Below are 17,719 nucleotides of genomic sequence, written 5' to 3'. Positions count from 1 at the left end.
ACATCTTCCCAAACCGAAACTCTCTCCTTTCCCTCTCTCCATTCACCTCTATCCGCCCGAACCAATCAAGATGGGCAACTCTGCATCGAAAGCAACTTCAGCAGCGAAACAAGCGGCGACTAAATCCACCCGAGCAGCCGGATTGAACCAACAACCACTCGCTTCCTCCTCGAGATCGGCGCCATCCACTTCCGCTCCTCCTCCTCCTTCTCAGCGACCAACACCACGAGCGAGCGAAACAAAAGATGAATCGATCATTGCGGAATCGAGGGATCCCGATTTAGCGAAGAATCTTCGAATGTTGGGTCAGGTCAAAGTTCCGGGTAAAGGAATGGCTTCTACTCTACACACTGTGAGTCTGGTTGTCTCTCCATCGATGTCAGATGGCGGCCAATTCGACGACTCACGATATAGATTCGTAGGATAACGCAATGTTGGGAATCTTGCAAGAACGTCAACGAGTCGACGATGCCGTCGCGGCGGGAATCTCGACTCCGAATCAATTATCCGCTCGATCCTTGTCGAATCTACTCGACGATCGTAAATCGGCGAAATCGAAAGAAGAGGCGGATCAGATCGCGGTCGAGTACGGAATGGATCCCGAATTGGTGAGGACTCTGGCGAGACATGTCAATTCACCGAGTATCAGTATGGTGTTGCCTTCGAGCGATCCGGATGAGGATGACCGGCGATTGGTACGTCCTGCTCTGCGTCGGTCGATGTGTATAATGATCGCTGACGATGGTTCTGCTTCTTTCGCAGGCGAAATGGGTCGATCCTCCAGCGGAAGAACAGCCCAGATTAGGTGCATAGGTAGTTAGCAATGAACTAAGTGAAGAAGTAAACCATTCTTGTAGCCCTCTATTGACTTGTCAGCGTGCGAGCGGGAGAGACAATTCGCGCATTCGAGCGAGACACATTTTCGCAGGAACCTGCGTTTTCGTATCTGCCTGACACCTAACTTGCACAGGGCGGAGCTTGCAAGGTAGTGCGCTCAGAAACATCATTCTCAAGCGAAGGCGGTCAATCGAGAGCAACGTTCGATGCGTCTTGCGAATAGAAACGAAATCTCGAACCTCTTCCTCCTCTCCTTCACTCTTTTCGCCTCTCGACCCGTACACACGCGTAGATGGCCCAATTCGGTTCTGTCAACGGTCGTCATCCAACCCAAGACTCGTCCTCCCCAATCTCCCCGGCTCCTTCAACTTTCGAATCTACTCGACCTCCCTCAACTGCCTACAGCTCTCCTTCCCTGCTCGAGGAGTACTCGGAATGTTATGCTGATCTAGCGAATCACCTAGTGAGTACACCCTCCCTGGGACCCTCTAGCTGAGTGGAAGTTGATGGAGAATCGTTAACCTTGGTCCCTTCTCGTGAGCAGCTGAGAGGCTACACGGAAGCAACATTCTCAGATGTAGTACTGCACGTCAACTTCGCCGACACGACACAAACGAGTTTCGCTCTTCACGCTCTTGCAATTTCTCGTTCTCCTCTCCTTCTCTCCCTGTGAGTCGAGCCTTCTCTCAGAACGAATGTTATAGTTCTGATGTATCCGGTGTGAGGCTCACGTGCTCAGGATCAAGTCAGCGTTCACGAATTCCCTCCGACCGACGATTTTCCTCTCGATTCCCGATCCTTCAATCACTTCCTCCTCCTTCTCTCTCGCACTCGCGTCCCTCTACTCTCCGACCGTACTCAGTCATCTCTCGACGGAGAACTGCGCTTCCGTACTCTCGACCGCTCGATACCTCGGCCTAGAAAGGTTGGTTCAACTCTCGTTCGAACGATGTCAACTCGCTTTGGAGGACCTCACGACGCCGAGAGATATCGAAAAATGGGTGGCGTATCTCGAACGGGAGAGGGAAATCTCAGGTGGAGGCTTCGAGTCCATTGAGGGGTCTCAGAACGAGAAAACTACTTCGAGCTCAGATTCTTCCGTTTCGCCATCTGCTTCTCTCTGTTCAGTTCTCCTCAACCGTCTCACTTCCCTCCCGAAAGAATACGACGCTTTCAACTCGAACGACCCTGCAAAAGCTTCAAGAGGTCAAGCACAACTCGTCGACGTCTTGAAGGTTCTGCCGTTCATTTGGTTCAAAGCGACGATTGAAAGTCCGAGGTTCCCTCTGACATCCATGGACCGATGTACGTCCTCACTTGCTCCTCATTCTGTCGCATCAACAATGAGGATATTCTGACGCTATTGCATTACAGTCAATTTCGCGAAACGAGTCGTAGCAGCTCGCAAAACCCACTTCCAATCCCTCCAGTCTTCCCCGTCCTCCCCGTCCTCCCCTTCCTCCCCTATTCAGTCTCAGCACCCCCAGCACGATCGTTCCGTCTCCTCTTCCTCTTCGACGAACGCCTCTTCTCTCCCGACTTCTCCTCTCTTCCCCTCGGATTCGAGTGTCCCAATTCCTCCGCCTGCTACGACCGTGAACGGTACACAAGGGAAGGGAGGGGTGAACGAATTCGATGAAGCCGTAGTACTAGGCTTTGGTTCAGGAGGGAAAAGTGCAGTAACGGTTTTGAGGAAACCGCGGAGACCTCTATTGTGGAAAGTAGGTCCGGTGTCGGGACTTTGAGCAGGACAAGTGGATGGTATTGTAGAGGTGGAAGCGATGGGAAAAAAGTACATATGGACAAGGAAGAGAGAGAAACAAGTTGGAAAGGTGGGATTGTGAGAAAAATCGAAGAGTGGAATCGTTGATCGGTGACCGACTCTCTGTGGTGTATTCTGGAAATACAAGGACTCGCTACGAGTCTGACGCTCACGACTGCCTCGCCCTCGGCACGCGGTCGAGAGGGACGAGAGACCGCACTCTTGAGGAAAAGCTTATAAGATCCGGACTTCGATGCACAGTCTATTTTCTTTAGCTTGTCTTGTATACCGTGAGGATGCTGCTGCAGTCCACGAATCAGAACGAAAGACATTCCGGAGACTCCGCGGCTGTAAAAAGAGCCTGGCGCGGGGTTAGGCGGAAGTTCCCCTCTCTCTCTTCCCATCTCGCGTTTCGATCCGATCAAGACGATGGAAGCTTCACTCTCGGATACCCTCGACGTCTCGGGAGAACCACAGACCCACACTCGGGACCAACTGCCCGAGGAAGAAGAAGAAGCCGCATTCGCCCCACCTCCTGCCTCGAAGAAATCAGCTACGCCTACTACGGCAACCTCGACGACGACGACTACGAAGAAATCAACGAAACGTGCAGCTATCGCTGGTGCAGAAGAGGAAGACGAGGAAGGGAAAGCAAAGAAGAGGAATCGTAAAGTGACTACCTATTCCCTCCCTCACCCCGACACGCTGCCTGAGTGTGTGCGAAGATTATGAACTGATCTATTCGCCCTGTGTTTGGCGTTCTTCTTGAGCCGGTTACTTGCGCTCGTGAGTTACTCAAATCTTCGTTCATTCAACTTGTTTCCGCACGCTCTCTGACTCTGCTCTTGTACTTTTTTCGGATAGAATGTCGTCGAAGGTGCGCTCTCCGCAGAAACTGGTTCTCAGGAGAAATCAAAACTGACTCGCTTTGTCGTTTTGTGCTGAATTCCAGAAAATTGAAATGTGATCGCGGATACCCCTGTGAGCTCCCTTCCTATGCCACTCACCGCAACAGACACTGACCAGCATAGATTCTCCTCAGGTGGAGCTTGTCGGGATCGTCAAGAGGCTCATTTGTGCGAATGGGAAGGAGCGATTCGTTTACCTCAACCGTACGGACGGATTTCCTCGATGTTTTCTGGCTCAGCTCACCCGTTGACACCCGCAAGCTTGGTTGGTACACAGTAACTTGACTCGAGACGCTGAAGCGCTCGAATTGAGGGGACAATTGGATCGTTTCGAAACTCTACTCAATTCTCTCGCTGCGGGAACCCCGGGCGTTTCCACGACTTCGGCAGGGGGAGAAACGAGTAACGGGACAGGTCCATCTGCTGTACCGTCAGGAGGTGGTGGGTTCTCCGCTGCAGTAGCTGGGAGCTCGAACGGAGCTGTGGGAACTTCAGATTCAGGAGTTTCTCGTACTTTGTCACAACTATCGGTAAGCGCAACCATCCTTCGAGACCATTCTGTAGACTGAGCTGACGATATGGACTCTCAGCAACCAAACGCTACGCCTGCCAAAATCGCAAATACGACTACTCGAACCCAACTCCTTCACAATGATCAATCTGTCGGACATCTCGTCGGACTCCTCCCTTCCAGGCGAGAAGTAAGTCAACACTATCTTCTCATTCAATCCTAGCCCTCCAGTTAACTCGGTTGACTGGGCTGCAGCTCGACATTCTCGTCGCCCGTTTCCTCGCCTCTGAACCAAATTTCCTTCCCGTCGTCCACGTTCCCTCTTTCCAACAACGCTACAAAACGTTCAGTCACTCGACTGCGACTGAACAACCATTCTTGCTCGCTTTCTTGTTGTCGATCGTCTCGTACGAAATGGGTTGGCAAATCACCGATTCAGAGCTTTCGAAAACGGCGGGTGTTCAAAAAGAGAATGCGATGAAGAGGTTATTTGAAGCGGCGAGTGAAACTCTCAGAATGGCTGGGTAAGACGAATCTAACTTTTGAGACTTGAAAAGGGAAATTGACGTTGGTTCTTTCCGATTAGGTTTTTGGAAGCACCGAATTTGGACGTGATCCGTACCCTCGTCGTGCTTTACCATGTGGCTGTACAACAGCTGGATACTCGATCTGGCTACCTACTCACTCAGGCGATTCAAGTCGCTCAAACGCTCGGACTCGTGAGTTTCTCTCGCTAGAGGTTTCTTGCAAGCTCACTAATTCCTCTCGTCTGGCTCGACTAGAATCGCGACCCTAGCAAAGTAGGCATCACGGATCTCATCGAAACCGAAGAACGTCGACGACTCTGGTACATTCTCGTCGCGTTCGATTCTCTCGACCAACCCGGTCGTCTCTCAATCATCTCTCCCGATCAGTACGACACTGAACGACCCGCGAGTGCCTACGACCACGAGATCACTCGGGAAGGAATCACCTTGCGTCCATTCCCGACTTTCACTCCCGCGCTCTACCTCGAACTCGTCGCGAAACTCGGAGAGTACAATTCACTCATCTCTCAATCCTTCTTCTCGATCCAACCGAAAGAACCAATCATGTGGCAAAAGATCGTCGATTCGAACGAAGGACTCGATCGTTTGAAATCTTCGTATCCAGCTTTGACTTGGAAGAATGGATTAGTTGAACCGCTGTCGGAGGATAGTTTCGCCTCGGATCGATTCAGGGTATTGGCTCATACGGCGGTACTCAAACTCGAAATTCGAGTCAATCGTCCTTTGTGAGTTTTTCAATCTCTCGAGTTGTGTTCTTTTCCGACTCGATTGAATGAACTCGCTTTTCTAGTTTGACCCGTGGATACGTTGATCCGAGGTTCCAAGCAGGACGTACTCGTTGTCTAGATGCGGCGTAAGCTCTTCTTACTACCTTTCGCAGTCTCGCTCCGTCGAGCTCATTCATTCTTGAGAACTACAGTCATCAACTCCTCGGAATCTGGCTCGCCTATCGAGATCAAAGTCAAGTATCTCGACTCTGGCAACTCGCTTTCCACGGACTCAACGCCATCTGCATCATCGCGATTGATTTGTATCGTAAGTCGAGCGATTCCTTCAATTCGTCGAGAAACGACCATTGAATAATCGTATACGGTTTACAGAGGATCCAAAGGGACCTAGAGCAGAATCGCATCGTCGATTCTTAGCCATGTCGTCTGGACGACTCGATCGACCCGAATTCAAATCGAGAATCTCGCAAGAAATTATGAGAATCGTCAATTGTCTCGTTAAGAACCTCTCGAATGTTCCCCGTCAGTCTTCGCGTCTCTCCTCTCGACTCAGGGACGGCTCACTGATTCTTCTCTCGAAACGTATTTAGCCGCCTACACTCCTTCTAGCACGACTCTCGATCCGACTGAAGAATTCGCCGTTTCATCTCTCCCCGTTCCCCTAACGATCGATCCTTTCGCCTACATCTCCCCTTCCTCGACCTCAAACTCCAGTGAAGAACGTGAGCCTGAGTTGACGACGCTCTGGCACGAAATCATCGCTTCTTACCCTTCGATCTACGGGATCCCGGACAAGAGGGAATGGGAAGAATTGAGCAAAAAAAGTGGAAGATGGAAAGATGGGATCGATTTGATCTCGTTGGAGGATCAGGCCGTTGATCAACTCGATTCGTAGGTATCATCGAGAGGGAGCGGAAGGAAAAAGGAGTTTTCTCGCTTTGTTGTTTCTAGTTTTCGGATTGAAGTTTTACTCTCTCTCGCTCTTTCTTTGCAAAACTCTTCTCGTTCCCTTCTCTCACTCTCGCTTGTGTGATGATGAACTAAGAAAATAAAATAACAATTAACGAGGTTGAGCTCAGCACTTGAAGACTACCCTCGCGTTTTTTTTTCTCGTTGCTGCATTCCCTTGAAAGAGAGACAGAAGAATACTTTTCCCACCTAAACACGTTGAAGTTTTGTATCCACCTAGAGTCGATGAACGGGTTGATTTAAGAGAGACCGATGATTTCTCCATCGTCGAGAAGTTGCTATCAACGGAAGAATGGTCAATGTCCAATTCGAGCGTGAAACGAATGAGACAGAGAACCATCTTACGTGATCGAAGAAACCGGGACGAGTTGAGAGACCGGGCATCGTCGACATGGTTCCGATGAGAGGGAAGATGAATCCGGCACCGGCCGACAACTTGGCCTCACGAATCGGGAGAGTGAAACCTACAGAGACAGTCTCGTCAGACAAAGCTGATACAGAGTTCTGCGAGAGAAAGGTAGCTCACCAGTAGGTCGTCCCTTGAGGGAAGGATCATGCGAAAGTGACAAATGAGTCTTGGCCATACAAATCGGTAACTCCTTGTAACCCTGCGCTTCATAACTCTTGATTTGTTCCTCCGCTTCAGGGGAGAACGAAACTCCTTCAGCGCCGTACATTTCCTTCGCGATGATTTCGATCTTCTCCTTGATCGGGAGTTCGAGGTCGTAGAGGAATTTGAACGGGTTCGGGGAGGAACAGGCTTCGATGACGGCTTTACCGAGATCGATCGCTCCTTTACCTCCCTCGGCCCAGTTGTTGCACGCGACGGCGGCATCGGCTCCAGCGGCGAGAGCTTGTTTCTCAACGAGAGCGATTTCGGCAGGAGTGTCCGCGCTGATGACGAAAACAACGCCGTCAGTCTCGAATCACTCGCGAGATCGAGTGGTATACTCACGTGAACCGATTGACAGCAACAATAACCTTGATTCCGAGTTTCTTCGCGTTCTCGATGTGTTTCGCGAGGTTCTCACAACCCTTCTCGAGGATTTCGAGGTTCTCGTTCAGGTAAACCTCGGGGAGAGGTTTTCCAGGAGTAACGTCAGGTCCTCCTCCGTGCATCTTGAGGGCTCGAATCGTCGCTACGAGGACGACAGCGTTCGGGTGAAGTCCAGATTTGCGACATTTGATGTTGCAGAATTTCTCCATTCTTTGTTCGAACGATCAAGCGAGAGTCAGAACTCGAACCCCTAGGGATACTAGAGAGAAGATTGAGAGACTCACCCGATATCGGCACCGAATCCAGCTTCGGTAATAACGTAACCGTTCTTTTCCTCCTCTTCACCTTCCTCAATTCCAGCGAGTTTCAAAGCGATCTTGTCGGCGATAATCGAAGAGTTTCCATGGGCGATATTCGCGAACGGTCCCGCGTGAACGAAAACGGGAGTTCCTTCGAGAGTTTGCATAATGTTGGGTTTGATCGCGTCCTTCATCAAGATCGCGAGGGATCCGGTACATCCGATATCGTCACAGGTGATGGGTTCTCCCGTAGTAGATTCTCCGATAACCATTCGACCGAGACTGCGGTACCGAATCGCGAGAAAGTCAGTTCTCGAAAGAGAGTTAGAAGGGAAGAGAGAGAAGTTTAGCTTACCGTTCACGCATATCGGGCAAATCATTCGCCAAAGCCAACACGGCCATTGTTTCCGAAGCAACCGCAATATCGAACGCGGTATCCATCGTTTTCCCTTGTTCGGCGGGTCCCAATCCAGTCGTAACGTTTCGAAGGTATCGATCGTTCGTATCGACGACTCGATGCCAAGTTACTTTCGTAGGATCAATGTTCAACCTCACGAATTTACTGCGTTCTTCTTCGGTCAAGTCGTCAGGGTTCGTTTTCGTGATTCCGAGTTTTTGGAGTCGTTTGAACATGATTGGCGCGAAGGTTCGGACGCCTTTTTTGGGAGGACAGAGTCGGTTGAAGAGAGCCTATAACGTAGAGTGAATCAGTTGAAGCGCTCTAAGGAGGAGATGAGTGCGGCTTACCTTGTCGGATTGAGTCGATTCGTGGAAGTAACGAGCCGAAATCGCCGCAGCGAGCAAGTTGTTCGCCGCCGTCGTCGCATGGATATCACCTAATCGCGGTCACACGTCTCAACTATCATCCGAGACTCAGACAGATGAGGAGCAGAGAAGACTCACCAGTCAAATGCAAATTAAACTCATCCATCGGAATCACTTGCGAGTAACCTCCACCCGCCGCTCCTCCTTTGATTCCAAATGTAGGACCTTGACTAGGTTGTCGAACGCACGCGAACGCCGATTTACCCAAATGAGCACCGAGGGCTTGGGCGAGTCCGATCGTGGTCGTCGATTTCCCTTCTCCGAGAGGAGTGGGAGTAATTCCAGCTACGACGATATATTTTCCATCACTAGTCACGTAAAATTCGTCAGCTAGAGCGCGAAAAAGGCAGAGAAAGGTAGTGAGAAAGACATACCGACGATGTTTAAGAGAATCGAGAATCTCAAGCTTGACCTTTGCTTTATTCCTACCATACATTTCCAAATGTTTCGCCGGGATTCCAACCTCACTCGCAAGGACATCGATCGCTTTCGGGGTTTGACTCTTCGCAATCTCGATATCCGAAGGTACATCTTCCTTACAAACCAATTTGAGGGGTTTCACCAAACGTTGTTGACTCTTCTTGAGGAGACGTTCGGCGGAGAGAACCGTGTTCTCCATCAACATGGCGACGGTCATAGGTCCTACTCCTCCAGGAACGGGAGTGATGTGAGAGGCGACGGGGAGGGCCGAGTCGAAATCGACGTCTCCGACTAAACGGGATCCGGATTTACGAGTCGAATCTTCGATGAAGTTCGTTCCGACGTCGATAACGACGGCTCCCGGTTTGAGCCAAGAACCTTGAACGAATCGTGCTTGTCCAATCGCAGCGACTACGATATCAGCTTGTTTGACCTACATGAGAAACTATGTCAAAATTCTGCCGTGCGAAGGGGAATTTTGCAAGGAAACTCACGATAGATTCGAGATTTTGAGTACGAGAGTGACATTGAGTAACGGTCGCGTCCTTCCTACGAAGGAGAGCGCAAACGGGAGATCCGACGATATCACTTCTTCCAAGGACGACGGCGTTCTTTCCAGCGATTTCGATTCCGGTCGATTCGAGAAGGAGCATGACTCCAGCAGGAGTACAGGGGGAGAAGAGAGGTTCCGAAGCACGCGAGGACAAGAGTCCGATGTTGTAAGCGTGGAAACTGAGAACCATGAGACGCATCAACGCAAGGTCCCGAAAAAGCGTAGACAGATTCTCGTGACTCACCCATCGACGTCCTTTTCCGGCGATACAGCTTCCGTGATCCTCCTCTCTCCATCCCTCCCGATCTCATCACTCAAGGGTAATTGAACGATAATCCCATGAACGTTCTCATCCTTGTTGAGTCGATCAACCTCGTTCATAACCTCTACTTCTCCAATCCCATCCTCACTCCCTCCCAATTGAACCAAGGTGCATTTGATCCCAGCTTCAGCGGCGGCTTTCAACTTCATTTTAATGTAAGTAGAGGAATCTGATCGAGCACCTTGTTGAATAATCGCGAGGTGGGGTGCGAATCGGGGGAATTTCGAACGGGTAGAAGAGATACGAGAGGCGATACCTTGTCGGAGTGACCTGTTCCATCACATGAGGGAGATCAGTGACCGGTGACGAGAATGCGGAGAGCAGAAGATTTGACTCACAAAGCAGTTGCATTCCCATCAATGATCTTTGCTTGATTCTCTGTCATGGTTGCGAGGGAACGAGTCGAGAATTGAGGAGAGGTGCGGGGAGAGTAGGACGAGTCAAGAAGATTGACAGTCGTCACAGCGGGGGAACGAGAACGAGCGTTCGTCAAAGAAGAGAGGGAAGAAGATTTCGAGCGGGATGCGAGGTGGAATTGAGTGGTAGTCGAGAGGGATCTAAGAGGAAGAGCCTTGGGAGTAGTAGTCGATAGGCAAGCTCGAGAGAAGCATCTAAAGGCAAGCGACATCGAAAGAGGGAGTTGCCTTAAGAGTCAAGAAAGGAAAAGGAAAAGGAGAGAGAATTGAATTGAAATTGAATTCCGGTGTTCAGCGCTCGGCGCTGCGGCAGAAGGCAAAATGGGCTACAAAACTATGTACCCAACAAGACGGGTAGCCCACTGGACCACTATAGCTTACGCAGAAAGGAAGATACATGCGATCGGCCTTTTTGTTTACAATCGCTGTGCCCAAGCAAGTTTCGCGACTTTGCACTTCTCACCTCGATACCTCTTCCGCCTTTACACTTGCTCCTCTCTGTTGCAATCATATCCGACACTCCGTCGCAGGCTCGTGAAAGTGCGCGCAGCGATTGTTGTGATCGAGCGCAAATAGACTTGCGAAATTTGAACTCCCATCTTTTCTTTTTCCGGCTAGTTGCAGGCGCGAGCGACCTCGACCTCGATTCGTGTACAACAAGACACGGCAGTGACTAGCGAGTGTTTGGCGAGTCACTCGTGAACGAAGAGGCAGGATGTTTGCGAAAGTTTAGACTTTGCAAGAATGTCAAGATCTCCATTTCTTCCTATCTCTCGCAGATCGATCCCGGTTGCCCTTGCGAGGAGCCATCGAATGTCACGAACGGTAGTACCCCTTGAACGAGGTGGACCGAGTGCAAGTGATCATCTGCCTGATTAGGTCAAGCTATTCCCCCAACGGAAATCTCGGTGCTGGTTGTCGACAAACGATATCAGATTTCAAAGTTGGAAAGACGAGATGGAAGTAGGACTCACCTCAGATTCGAGTTCCTTCTCAGCATTCCCCAACTGCTCAACGACTTGATTCCGAATTTGTTTCGCTTCCATCCGATTCCTCGTTTTCCAGCTCTCGAGATCGGTCCCCGTGAGATCGAGTCAAATTAGAGCGTAGAGTAGTGAGGCGGGTAGAACGTGAGGTCGAATCTGGTTGTCGGAGCCAGGTTGCTCATCCAATTTGCTGCGATCCTAGGCGGAGGAGAGAGACGTCTGGTAAGGATCTTGAACGAGGAAAGCACTGGACAGACTGATTGTGAGCGAGACCACATCGTTGTGAACGCGTAGAAAAGATGATCACCCTCTGGACCGAACGACCCTTCCATCCTCTCAGTCTCCTCCCAGACATTTACGAATCTCAATCTCCCGCTTGACTGCTTTCCAGTCACTCAAGAGCGGTAGCTCATCCTCTTCCATTTGCGCCCCATTCTCTTTCTCAAGGGAAGCGATCGAACTAATCTTGACGACGATTTCTTTTCCCTCAATCGAAGTCGTGGAGAAAATTCCGAATACGAAGCCTCGCCAACTGCGCGCAAGGTTTTATCCTTTGTAGATGGAGTCGAGAATGGTGCGAGAGGAGAGTTGACGAAGGAGGTGAATTCGCAAGGTTTGAGAGCCCTGGTTGGAGGATTTGATGCGAGAAGAGGAGCACGAACCGAGGGGAAGGGGAGAGACGAGAAGGAAGGTGCTCTGAGCCCAATGCGACTCGAACGTTGACAGAGTTGTTGCCTTTACCTTCCCTACAGCAAACAAAGGAGTCAGTTATAGCGAGAGAGGACGAGAGAGAGGAACGAACCGGCGATTTGTACTCCAAATTTGATCTACTTCGGGGTGAGAGTGAGAGACGGTATCAGTTGCTTCCAGAGCTCGCTTCTCCACGTCTATCATATTCGTAACCTCACCTGACTCGGGAGAAGCTGGAAGAGGGACGAAGCGAGAGCTCGATGTTTCTTCAATAGTAAGGACTGCTTTCTCGACGTTCTCGGCTGCGGTCCGATCCACGATCGTTCAAGACTGTTTTCATGGTCTATCAGTTCAGTTTCGAGGTCAATAGAGAGAAGGAGGACGGGAGAAAGAGGCGAGGGACGATCGAGGAGGCGACTCTTTCCCTTGACCAGGAATAGTCGAGAGTAGACTCACATGCTGCATTACTATCTCATGACACTCATCTAGCCTCCCTCTGTACTGTATCAAGCATCGTGGGCGAGAGAGAAGGGTGATGAGATCAATCGTTTGCCGAGATTCAAGCGGGAGAAAGAGGCCGAGAGTGCTGGTACGTCGCGAGGGTTCAGGCGAGATTCGCTTCGTGCGTGGGTCGAGAGTCGCGAGTGAATGGAAAGAGGAGGAAAGAGGGAAGCTCGAGCGATTCACTTGGGCAATTTTTGAGATCACCTCGAAGTAATTGCTTTCTCCTCCTTCGTATCGCCTCTGTTGCGCGCGACTGTCCGCCATCATGAAGAACTCGATGCTCTCTCTCTTCTCCGCCAAGTACAAGGAGCAAGACGGTGCGCAATCGAGCAAACACCTCGCGCTCAACATTGTTTCACTTCCTCTCGCCCCGACCCGACAACCCACGACCTACGAAGTGGAAGCCTAATACACTGTTACTCCTCAGCTACGCAATCGTCATCGAGCTACGCCTCCTCTTATCGATTCGCGCCGACAACCCCCACTAATCCCGAACACGACCTCTGCTCTCGCCCATACGCCATTCCTACCCTCGCTCTACCTCACCGAAAGGTCAAACTCACTCTATAATGTCCCCTCAACCCCTTAGCGAAACCCCCGACTCGTTCTCCGCTTCCGACTGTTCGATTTGTACCGAAGTGCTCTTATGGCCGCAGAAACACATCTAAGCCCGTTTGTTGGAACCGGAGATAGTCTCATGATGGTCAGAAGAACTGGAATAGTCGATTCTTGGTGGAAAAGGTATCGGGAGAGAGGGAGAATTGTGGAGTTTGTTGCTGGAGATGGAGAGCAATCCGAGTTGGAGGGATAGTGTGAGGGGCGGAGTGCTCGCTATCGGGGTCAGAGTTGAGATGTTCTGAGGAGTCCTATAATAGAGGTAAGTCGTTTCTCGCGAACGAGTGAGATGTCGGGAAATGAAGATCGCTGATGCAAGTTCGAGAAATCTTAGGGTGAAACTTCTCTCTCACCACTCTCCAACACCACAGAGCAACAAGATACCAGCTATCATCACTCTCACAACAATGGACTGCGCGACTAGTCCCCCAACCGCTTCGTCTTCGACTTCTACCCCTCCTCTTCCTCTCCCCTTTATCCCTCCTCTCCCTTCTACTTACCCGGCAATTCTCCCTCCACTACCTTCTCCCGGCCCCTCCAACTACCTCCATCCCCTGCCTTCTCCCCCTTCCGGTTCACCGCGCGTGACGAAAAGGATTCCGAAACCACGGCAGTTTTTCGATTCGCACGACTCCTCTTCTTATCCCCCTTCCGCTTCTACCTCCTCTCCGACGTTCTACCCTGACACTCCTTTGTCGGTACCCCTCTCCCTCTCGAACCCTTCTCCTCCGACCCTCTCCTCTCGTCCGAGACGAAACGCAAAACGACCTCGTTATCTCGACGAAGTCGACTACGCTTCCCTTCAAGCCCCTACTTACGACGATAACGACGAGTACATCGCTCCGACGTTGAAAAGAGCGAGTGGAGGGAATGGAAGGAAGGCGAAGAAGGCGAGAAGGGAAGGGGACGACGAATTCGGAGCGAAAATGAAGGAGGCCCAGAAGGAGGCAGGGAAAGGGAGCTTATGGATCGAGAACAACATGTCGGAGGGAGAGTATAATGCGAGTTCTGGTTACTCGTATGCGACTGGAGCGGGATTGGCAGAGAAATTGATCGGTTCGCCTCAAGTGCGCGATCGAGTCAAATCTAGGAAGTACCTTGAGTCGCTTGTCTCGACGCTCAAATTCCCAGAATCTTCTACGAAAGTTAGTCCGATCGACTCAGAGGGAGAGATGAAAGCTATTCGAGAGATTGTGTCGGGATTGGGGAGAGAGGAAATTGAGGAGGAACACTTCATCAAGTGAGTATCCTCCTTCACCTTCTTCCATCGATTATGGCACTCATTCCCGTCGACCCTGTAGACGAGCTCATGTCGAAAACGTTGCGATCACTCTGGCATTCAATTATGCGACCTACGACGACGACGAGAAGACCCTCACGATGCAAATGGTGATGCAGGGGACCGGACACCCCATCAACTACGGCGCTCAGATGTACGATCTCCACCGCCATAGGAGCAAGAACCGTGAATCGCCGAGCTCTCACCCTTACCTCCTCAGCTCGAACGCCGGGATTGATCATGTTCTCGCTTCGGCGCTTTATGACGACGCTCATTCTCGGAATCAAAACCTTCTCCTCGATCGATGCGTCCCTCCCCGAGGTCACACCCACCTCGTCGTCGCCTTCGGAGCTCCGCAAGCGAAACAAGTCGACGAATTTTTGGCGTCGTTACCGAGTCGAGCGATGAGGGAGAAGGGTCGAAGGATCGGAATCGTCGAGGAAGAAATCACAATCGAGTATGCCGACTTCGTCAAAAAGCAGAAGATCATCAAAGGTGGAGTCTCGCAAGTCCGAGTCTACAAGATTGAGGATCTCGCACTCGGTCAATATGTTTCAATGATCCTCAAGACAGCTCATCCGTCATCATTTGTATACAACACCTACGAACTTGGCCAAGCAACGATCCAAGACTCCATCTACGGATTTCTCGGAGATTTGATCAATTTGATTCCTCCTCCTCTCGATTCAACTCCCGAAGTTGCGACGAACGCTGTCCTCCCTTCTGCTTCGACTCGCCCGACATCTTCGAATACTCTCGCTATGGCGTCCTCATCCGCTCTCCCGCTCCCCACCCTCGACTCTCTCCCACCTCTACCCTCCGTCGAAGTTGCTCCGGTCCCGATCGGCTCTGCCTCTCTTCCACCTCCGACTATCGCTTCTTCTCACAAACGTCGTCGGGCCGACGCATGCAACAGTCGACACGACGCACATGCCGGATCGTTCGAGATTTCCAGCGATTCGATCTTCGCTCCCTTCCTCTCAACAACACGAGGTTCGAGAGTCGCTGCGGTTCAAAGTGCAGGAGGTAAAGGTGCAGTAAATCCAATGACAATCAGAGGCGATGATGGGGAGCTCATCATTCCAAAAAGGAGTAAGTTTTGATCGATTTTGCCGATTCTGTTCAACCGACACTCAAGACTGATTGCTCATCGTGGTTGCCTCCAGGAAGGAACGAGAAGCATCCGGTACCCGATGGACGAGTTTTGGACGGTTACGAGATCGTAACTTACAATAGTGAGTCACGAGTTTTGTTTTTCGGAAAAACCAAGATCACATTGGACTTTTACTGATCCCTTTATTACTATCGTATACAGTGAGGGAGAAGAAGTTTGATTTACCTGACGGTCGAGAGGTAGATGGGTTTGAGAAGAGGACCTACGATAGTGAGTGACGAGTTTTGTTTTTCGGAAAAACCAAGATCACATTGGACTTTTACTGATCCCTTTATTACTATCGTATACAGTGAGGGAGAAGAAATTCGAACTTCCAGATGGTCAAAAAGTCGATACCTACGAGAAAACAACCTACGATAGTGAGTCGCGAGTTTTCTTTTCCGAAAAACTGAAAACAAGATCGCATTAAACTTTCACTGATCCCTTGACTGTCATCGATTACAGTGAGGCAAAGAAAAGTCGAACTACCTGATGGTCGAAAGGTAGATGGGTTCGGGAAAAAGACCTACGATAGTGAGTCGCGAGTTTCCTTTTCGGAAAACCAAATCGCATGGATAGCTTTTACTGATTCCTTGACTTGCTATCACAAAGTGAGGGAGAAGCAAATCGAACTTCCGAATGGTGAAAAAGTCGATGGATATGGAGAAATCGTGTACAATAGTGAGTCGCGGTGAAAAGGTCTTCGTCCAGAACATTCGCGGTGATTGACACGATTCGGTGTTTCCGACTCTCATAGGGCGTGAGAAGAAGACTTCTGTTCTCGGAATCGAAGTGGACGATTTCACGGCTGCTGCTCGAACCGCTACTAAGACGAAGAAACATCGTGGTGAGACGGATTGATTCTTCTTCGTCGGCAAACGCGTCGCTGACTTGCGATACATGGATGCACAGATTACTTTGATTTAGTCTGGATCCTGTACGAACAAAGAGCTAAGTATACGAAGGACGGAGTCATCAAGTGGTATGATTTCCTCGCAGCGATGGAGACGGAGGGAAAGGTCAAGCTCGATTACGACAAGTTCGAAAAAAGAAAACGAGAAGGGAAATCAAAACTTTCGGCACCTAACGATTTCGTGAAAAGGTTGAAGGAAAGAGCCAGAAAGCTGGTAGCCCAAGGACAACTCCCTGAATGGGATCGCCTCTGAAATGTTGATTGTGCAGCTTCTTTCAATCGTGTACGAATGCTTGACCTTGTCTCGTAGCGAAGTATGAAGGCAATACTAGAATACTAGACAGAGGAGCAGACTAGAAAGGAATGCGAGCTTCGATCGAGGACTTTTCATAGAGCTGCTCTCGTAAGGCATTCCTCGATCTCTGCGTAAGGTCTCGGCGTAATAAGAGACTGTCTATAACTATTATTTCAAGCCATGGCATGTTTCTTAGCCGTGAACCCATCCTCAGCTCTGTACTATACTTGTTTTCTTTGGTGATCAAAGGGAGGACAAAGCGCTTCGAGATTCGCTTTCACTCTCTCTGACCTCGACTCATCAAACCCGAGATTGTGATCGAGCTCGAGAGAAGGAAGAAATCGAGTTACATTACCGAACATTTCGCCTCGACCGAAGAACGCTTTCGAAATTCCTTCATTCTCCCTTATCATCCGATTCCTTCTCGAACGTCTACCGCCTCGTCCGTCTGTTCAGTGTTCGTCAGAAGCTTCCTCATTGTCCTGTCCTTGTTTCTGAAGTAGCGCTGAGTGAACGCTCAAAGATCCCCGTCCCCAATTGCCTCTTCGACCTCGAGGTTAACTCCTACCACCATGGGGAAGATTGCTCCGCCAATCCTGACCAACCACAACGAGATCCCTGCACGTTTCTCACTCGCAAGAGCTCCGTTCACCATGCCAAACTGTCGACGTCCGAGAAAGAAGTTGAGAGTAGACTCGAATTCGGTTCGGATACGGCTCACGCAGCTGTTCAAGGTCTGACCGAGCGAGCGGTGCCCGTCGAAGGTTCGGTAAGAGTCGAGACACTGCGTTTGTGAGAGTAGGTCGGGCGCAGAGCTGAGGTTGAAGGTTTCGAAGCCGAGTAGGGAGAGTAGAAGATTCGCTCGAAAGAAAAGTACTCGTGAAGGAGTAGAGGGGCTTTGTTGAGGCCTTGGCTGGCTCGTGTGAGTGTACGACGAGGTTTGAGCGGGACTTGTTGATGAAGGATTCGGAAGATGAAGAGTCGTAAGAGGGGAATGGAGTTTTGGGAATAAAGGGAAGCTTCGAAAGCGCCTCAGAAGGGATCTTATGATCGCCAGTAGGAGACCTGCGACTTGGAATTCAGGTATGGGGGTGTCCTAGGGGGGGAAGCTGAAGGACTTCGAGAAAGGAATCGTCAGTTGAGTCAAGGTTCTAACGAGCTGAGAGAGGTACTCACTCTACTGGTAGCT

At 50.5% G+C, this 17,719-nt stretch overlaps 5 protein-coding genes across 5 annotated transcripts; 4 read left to right on the top strand and 1 right to left on the bottom strand.

Annotated features, from left to right (window-relative positions):
• Positions 1–70: 70 nt before the first annotated feature.
• JCM6883_000650 (uncharacterized protein) lies at positions 71–813 on the top strand (the record flags this gene model as incomplete). The annotated part of the gene is made up of 3 exons (XM_076633872.1): positions 71–352; positions 423–695; positions 763–813. The coding sequence occupies 3 exons, from the start codon at positions 71–73 to the stop codon at positions 811–813; spliced, it is 606 nt and encodes a 201-aa protein (XP_076486127.1).
• Positions 814–1,129: 316 nt separating this feature from the next.
• On the top strand, positions 1,130–2,582 carry JCM6883_000649 (uncharacterized protein; the record flags this gene model as incomplete). Its single annotated transcript, XM_076633871.1, has 4 exons — positions 1,130–1,300; positions 1,382–1,506; positions 1,577–2,142; positions 2,212–2,582. 4 exons carry the CDS (start codon positions 1,130–1,132, stop codon positions 2,580–2,582), a joined length of 1,233 nt encoding a protein of 410 aa, XP_076486126.1.
• A 446-nt stretch (positions 2,583–3,028) lies between these two features.
• JCM6883_000648 (Zn(II)2Cys6 transcription factor) lies at positions 3,029–6,189 on the top strand (the record flags this gene model as incomplete). Its single annotated transcript, XM_076633870.1, has 14 exons — positions 3,029–3,271; positions 3,370–3,385; positions 3,464–3,476; positions 3,552–3,580; positions 3,642–3,711; positions 3,785–4,037; positions 4,098–4,208; positions 4,274–4,542; positions 4,605–4,737; positions 4,801–5,291; positions 5,357–5,419; positions 5,486–5,601; positions 5,667–5,816; positions 5,885–6,189. The coding sequence occupies 14 exons, from the start codon at positions 3,029–3,031 to the stop codon at positions 6,187–6,189; spliced, it is 2,262 nt and encodes a 753-aa protein (XP_076486125.1).
• A 313-nt stretch (positions 6,190–6,502) lies between these two features.
• Positions 6,503–10,307, bottom strand: JCM6883_000647 (C-1-tetrahydrofolate synthase; the record flags this gene model as incomplete). The annotated part of the gene is made up of 12 exons (XM_076633869.1): positions 6,503–6,541; positions 6,609–6,727; positions 6,790–7,157; positions 7,219–7,470; positions 7,545–7,841; positions 7,915–8,249; positions 8,307–8,395; positions 8,463–8,692; positions 8,759–9,237; positions 9,299–9,536; positions 9,602–9,949; positions 10,018–10,307. The coding sequence occupies 12 exons, from the start codon at positions 10,305–10,307 to the stop codon at positions 6,503–6,505; spliced, it is 3,084 nt and encodes a 1,027-aa protein (XP_076486124.1).
• Positions 10,308–13,297: 2,990 nt separating this feature from the next.
• JCM6883_000646 (uncharacterized protein) lies at positions 13,298–16,488 on the top strand (the record flags this gene model as incomplete). Its single annotated transcript, XM_076633868.1, has 9 exons — positions 13,298–14,130; positions 14,192–15,261; positions 15,336–15,404; positions 15,485–15,553; positions 15,634–15,702; positions 15,788–15,856; positions 15,935–16,003; positions 16,080–16,169; positions 16,235–16,488. The coding sequence occupies 9 exons, from the start codon at positions 13,298–13,300 to the stop codon at positions 16,486–16,488; spliced, it is 2,592 nt and encodes an 863-aa protein (XP_076486123.1).
• Positions 16,489–17,719: the final 1,231 nt, after the last annotated feature.

This window comes from Sporobolomyces salmoneus (genome assembly GCF_050403485.1).
Source record: "Sporobolomyces salmoneus JCM6883 DNA, S_salmoneus_JCM6883_v1_ctg46, whole genome shotgun sequence".
Lineage (NCBI taxonomy): Eukaryota > Fungi > Basidiomycota > Microbotryomycetes > Sporidiobolales > Sporidiobolaceae > Sporobolomyces > Sporobolomyces salmoneus.
The sequence above is the reverse complement of the archived record's forward strand: the minus strand, read 5'-3'. Positions and strand labels throughout refer to the sequence as shown.